Here is a 6,385-nt window from a genome sequence, read left to right as displayed (position 1 = left end):
ATGGGGGAAATGGAGCAATTGAGAAAGGAGGCGGACAGTCTAAAAGACCAGATCACTGTGAGTAGGCTCATCTCGTCGTTTGTCATTTGTAATCGATCAAGAAAAACGGTAAAACTATCACTCTGGGAGTGACCTGATCGCCTCTGTACGCTGCATGTGTCTGCTCCATTATAGGCAGCACGTAAGGCCGTGCAGGACACCACGCTGCAGGAGGCGGTGGCTGGGACCACTGTGGTAGGCCGTGTCCAGATGAAGACTAGGAAAACACTAAGAGGTCACCTTGCCAAGATCTACGCGATGCACTGGGGCACTGACTCCAAGTAAATACACAAGCTGAGAGAACGCCTGCTGTTTTAACTTACTTGATCAAATTTAGCACAGTTGAATTACATGAGTGAAGTATTGATTTAAAAGTGGGTGAATTGGCCTGTGCAGCATATGTTTCCGCTTGTGAATCTTTCATTTCTGATCACACTTGATGTTAACTCCACCAGGCTGTGTGTCAGCGCCTCACAAGACGGAAAGCTCATAGTGTGGGACAGCATCACAACCAATAAGGTGAGTTTGAGCAAAAGTCCTAACTGTTGGAAGAAGGCAGTTGTAACTGTGACATTTAACGTATATATATATCTACTTTTGAACATTGTTTAGCATTAACGTAATAATCCTAGATTTAAAAGAGTGTAAAGAGTGTAATGCTCACACACTCAGCTAATCTGCTTCATTAAAGCCGTGCTGACGTATGTGTCATTTTGAACACAGGTAATGACAACACAATTCCAGGCTATTTGACATGTGAATTAGTGTTAAAACGATGATATTAGAGTATGTTATATACGGATAACATATACTTAACATATACTTTTCTCTGAATCTGAGAGATTTGTTGACTTTTGTCTTGTTGAACTAACTGATAAAGTAAGTTTTTAGCACATCTAATGATTCCGAGCTTCCAATCAAACACACAATTTGAACAGTATCTTCTTTCTCTTTCTTCTTGTTGAAGACCAGACGTAAAACCAGGGGTCTGCAACCTGCGGCTCTAGAGCCACATGTGGCTCTTCAGCCACTCTGTAGTGGCTCCTTGTAGCTTTAGAGAAGAAGGCGACAGATAAAAGTATTTTAATATGTTGTGCAACACATCCAACGTCGAAGTAAAATGGAATATTAAGTAGACATGTGGATGTCCTGTCCATCTTTGGAATCCACATGCCTTTTTCTCAAGTATGAACAACACTTAACTTAATTTATTTCAAAGTGGGTTCAATTTAATTTCAATAATAATCATTTTTATTTTTGCATTAAGAGGCTGGGTATAAACTGAACATTTTGTAGTTCTTAAAGTTCATAAATGAAAAGAATTATTGTTCTTTTATGTATTATATCTGCATAAAAACCTTTATTCCGGTTATTATCTTCATTTTGTGGGTTGTTTTGCGGCTCCAAATGAACTTTTTGTTGGGTGGAGAGGCGACAAAAATGGCTGTTTGCGTCCTAAAGGTTGCAGACCCCTGCCTTAAACAGTCCCCTTTTGTGATCTTAGGTGAACGCCATCCCTCTCAAGTCATCATGGGTAATGACTTGTTCCTATGCACCTTCGGGGAACCTCGTGGCTTGTGGTGGTCTGGACAACATGTGCTCCATCTACAACCTCAAGGGCAAGGACGGGAACGTCAAGGTCATGCGTGAGCTGGCAGCACACACAGGTCAGACGACACACAACTTGAAATAAAGAATCGTGAAGTCACTGAAGCCTCCATGTTGGACTTGATTGGGACTTTCTATGGTTTCTCATATAAGCGTTTTTTTGTTTTTGTTTTTGTTGCCCAGGTTACCTGTCCTGCTGTCGTTTCCTGAGTGACACTGAGATCATCACCAGCTCTGGGGACTGCACTTGGTAAGAATTTAGGATGATTGATGGTACTTAAAGGTGCATTATGTAATAAATCTAAAGCATTGGTTCTCAAAGTGCGGCCCGCAGAAAGATTTCTGGCGGCCCAGAATCCAGGAGCTACTAAGCTTGTTAAATGTTTATTGGACATTACTGAATACATACCAACAAGTGTAAACAAAAATACTGGGTATTTACCTGGTTTCTATATGGTGAATTTTAGTGTATTATTGGGTTATAAGCTGGTAATAAGCAGGTAGCTACAGCCCCCAATTACTAGCTATTTACCCAGTAAATATATGGTAACAGAAATGTGTTACTTGGTATTAACCTGTAATTAGAAGGTAAGAACAATGGCCAAAATACTGGGTAATTACCCAGTAAATTATAAAGCGTTATTATATTAACGCTTACATTACTTATGGCTAAATTGTAGAACTGCAATCTGGTCATTAAAATGATTACAAATGGGATTTCTTTCTTTTGGCGGCCCTCAGTCCAATGTTGGGTTACTAAATTGGCCCTCAGGTATCAAAACTTTGAGAACCCCTGATCTAAAGCAACTGGCCATAAAATCCTCCTAATATGTCACAGAGACTCAGGAATAATGTTCATATAACAAACTGAACTCACCAACAACAACAGTACAGACAAAATATTTGCATTAAAAAAAATATTTTGCAGACTGCAAATCATGTTTTGGCATGCGGAACCACCTACCGCCCTCAGTATTTTGAATTTGAATGTAGTAACTGTTTTTGGCCACAGTCTTACATATGGCACCTTTAAATGTCTGTTGCTTCTTCCCAAAGTCCCTGTCACTAAAACGAATGCCGTCTTTGCCTTCATTTAGCGTATTATGGGACATTGAGACAGGAACCCAAAAGACCATCTTCGTCGGACACCAGGGAGACTGCATGTCCCTGGCCGTGTCCCCGGACTTCAAGTTTTTCATCTCAGGGGCGTGCGACTACACGGCCAAGCTGTGGGACATCAGGGAGGGTGAATGCAGGCAGACCTTTGGAGGCCACGAGAGCGACATCAACTCAATCGGGGTGGGAATGAATATCATTTGTAGATTACCACAATCTTTCTCTTGAAGGAGGCCTGGTTTCTAATCTAACGCGTCTGTTTTCTCCAGTTCTTCCCGAATGGAAATGCAATAATAACCGGGTCAGATGATGCTACTTGTAAGTTGTATGACCTGCGAGCAGACCAGGAGCTCATCACCTACCAGGACTCCGGCATCATGTGTGGGGTGACCTCACTGGCTCCCTCCCTGTCTGGACGCTTGATACTGGCCGGTTACGACGACTTCAACGTCAACATCTGGGACTCGCTGAAAGCAGAGAGAGTGGGTGAGTACAGGTGGAAAACAGACATACAGCTGGACAGAAACAACACCGGTTATTCAGTGACAGAGGTGGAAAAAGTACTCAAATATTGTTCTTGGAGCTGCAACTAAAGATTATTTTGGTAATCGATTATTTTCTCGATGAATCGATGAATCGTTTAGTTCATAAAATGTTAAAAAAACGTTGATCAGTGTTTTGTCAAACCTGGAAATGACGATGTTCTCGAATGTCTTTGTTTTGTCCACAAACCAAAATGATTCAGTTTGAATGATTTCTTTGTTTATGTGGAGCAAAGAAAACAAGAAAATATTCACATTTAAGAAGCTAAAACAATCAGAAATCTTGTTTTAATCATGAAAAAAAAGCTTCAAACCGATTATCGATTAACAAAATAGTTGCTGATTAATTTAGTAATCGATTAATAATCGATTCATCGTTTCAGCTCTAATTGCACTCAAGTAAAAGTACCAATACTTTGATGAAACATTACTCAAGTAGAAGTAAAAAGTAGTTCATTTGAAATGTACTTTAAGTAAAACTAACTAACTTACGAGTTACTAGGTCTTCATTGTGCTGAAGTTTTATTTTTACTCAGTAACGGATAGGATTTATAAAGTAACTAAGTACAATACTTGAGTCAATACGTACTCAAGTAAAATACAACATCCTGATTTTACTTAATTGTACTTAAAAAATACAAAATACACAAAAAAAGTATTCAACACAGTAACTTGAGTAAATATATTTCATTACTTTCCACCTCTGTCCAGTGATACTCACACCGTATATCTTGTCTTCCTCGCGGTGACACAGGAGTGCTGGCCGGCCACGATAACAGAGTGAGCTGCATCGGAGTATCCTCAGACGGCATGGCGTGCTGCACGGGATCCTGGGACAGCTTCCTCAAGATCTGGAACTGAGGTCATTCCTCATCAGCGAGCAGGAGGAGAGACGTTAACATCTGCCTGGGAGAAAACGAAAAAGAAATCGGAGTTAGAGGAAGGGATGAGGAGTCACGTAGGGTGAAAGGATGGTATTTGTAATTGTGCCAAGTCCGATCTAATGTTGGAGTCATTGGGCTGTAATGTGAAAGGTTTTCTCCTCTCTCCGTCACATTGCGCTCTCACCTTTCTTCTAGCATTATGGGTGAATTTGGGGGGTGGGGGGGGGCCTTGGGGTACAGGATATCAGAAAAGACGATTCCTCTTAATGGTGAATTATTTTGTGGTTCAAAATAGTAACGTTCTATTGCAGAATTTCAAATATCACCCGATGAGAACAGTTGCCAAATTTGAAATGGTAGCACACTGGACAAGATAGAAGTGGGTCCAGAAACAGCCTGTGTAGGTTTACACTAGCTCTACTAAACGTTTGTGTTTATTTAATAAGAGCATTGACTTTTGTTTGTTCTTAGCTTTGGTAGATTCTCTAGATGCTTACATTTTAATTCCACCTCCTCCTGATTTTAAGTTAAAAAAAAATGAAGTTATAGTATGCAGACGTCTAACATTAGTGTTTGAGTTGTTTTGTATGTGATTGATAATATTTACCAGGATTTGGCATCTCGTCCTAACTCAGGTCAGACCAGAAAAGTGCTTCGTGCAAACTGTTGAACTGACAGGTGTGACGATGAAATAACAAAATAAGACGACCCATTTATCTCAGGACAGGACTCCTCGTACGAGCGCTTGTTTTTACTGCTGCTGTGTTTGAGTTCTTCTGAATCTGGACACGTTAGCCTTTTAGTCATTTCCTCTGCATGATGATCCTGAAAGTGTTGTGTGGAGTACACAAACCTCTCAGCTCCATGCTCTACAATTTGGACCGTTCTCAATATACACTGTGAAAAGCAATTTTACCTTTCTTAAAAACTGTCTAATAAACCTTGGGATACTGCATTGAAAGTCCAGTGTTCATTTTTTGACAAGCTGACTTCACCTCTGATCGTCTATCCCACTAGATGGAAACGCTAAAGCACAATTTTGAAAGTCAGTTCTATAGACTTGGGGATCTTAACACAGGGTCTCTGCAGGTTTCAACAAGTCAAATTTAAGACTTTTTTAAAGACCACAATGAATACAATTTAAGACACATTTCAAATCCGTACTGGCAAAAAAGGACAAAAGACATGAAGGAAAATTGGAGCCACAAACCCACCTCGCGCACACTGCTATGCTAAGCTAAGCTAACACACAGCACACTAGCTAGTGATGCTCTATAAATTCTCCCCAGGCAGCACAGACGGCCTACTTTAGTTCCATGTTGTAGTTCTGTTATCGCATCCTCAAAAATAGAAACATTTCAAAGCGAGACTGAAGTTTTAATGTTTTAAATAAAGGTAACGTTAAAGTTTATAGATTTTTAAGACCTTTTGAAATTGTATTTAAGACCTTTTATGAGATTTTAAGACGTTTTAAGGCCTTAAATTCAAATTATTGGATTTAAGACTTTTTAAGACCCCGCAGATACCCTGTCTATAGACTTGGGGATCTTAAAACAGGGTCTCTGCAGGTTTCAACCTGTCAAATTTAAGACTTTTTTAAGACCACAATGAATACAATTTAAGACCCATTTCAAATCCATACTGGCAAAAAAGTACAAAAGACATGAAGGAAAATTGTAATCACAAATTGTTGAACTTGCAATTCAGCTTAGCTGTGGGCTTTCATTAAGTTTTCTCCGCTGCTATGCTAAGCTAGTGGTTCTAGATAAACTGTCACCGGGCAGCACAGACGGACTACTTTAGTGCCTTGTTGTAGTTCTGTTATCTCATCCTCAAAAATAGAAACATTTCAAAGAGAGACTGAAGTTTATGCATGTTTTAAATAAAAGTAACGTTAATAGATTTTTAAGAACTTTCAAAATTGCATTTAAGATCTTTTAAGACATTTTAAGGCCTTAAATTCAAATTATTGGATTTAAGACTTTTTAGACCCCGCGGATACCCTGTAAAAAGAAAAAGGAAAAAATTGTATTTTTAATTCGGTTTTATTTAAAATGCAACAAAAAATTTCACAAGAGAAGCACAGTAGGACAACATGACAGAAGGATTTAAAGCTGGAGGTATGAATGCAAATAATTTTATTTATATTTACAAAAAGACAAAATATTCACACGTGGCATAAAAAACAAAACGAGG

The 6,385-nt window shown here is 39.2% G+C and overlaps 1 protein-coding gene across 1 annotated transcript; it reads left to right on the top strand.

Annotated features, from left to right (window-relative positions):
* Nucleotides 1-4,166, top strand: gnb3a (guanine nucleotide binding protein (G protein), beta polypeptide 3a; the record flags this gene model as incomplete). The annotated part of the gene is made up of 8 exons (XM_083887642.1): nt 1-57; nt 175-320; nt 495-558; nt 1,544-1,706; nt 1,831-1,897; nt 2,745-2,946; nt 3,033-3,249; nt 4,060-4,166. The coding sequence occupies 8 exons, from the start codon at nt 1-3 to the stop codon at nt 4,164-4,166; spliced, it is 1,023 nt and encodes a 340-aa protein (XP_083743768.1).
* Nucleotides 4,167-6,385: the final 2,219 nt, after the last annotated feature.

The sequence above is a fragment of the Microchirus variegatus genome, assembly GCF_963457635.1.
Source record: "Microchirus variegatus genome assembly, chromosome: 1".
NCBI lineage: Eukaryota > Metazoa > Chordata > Actinopteri > Pleuronectiformes > Soleidae > Microchirus > Microchirus variegatus.
The sequence above is the reverse complement of the archived record's forward strand: the minus strand, read 5'-3'. Positions and strand labels throughout refer to the sequence as shown.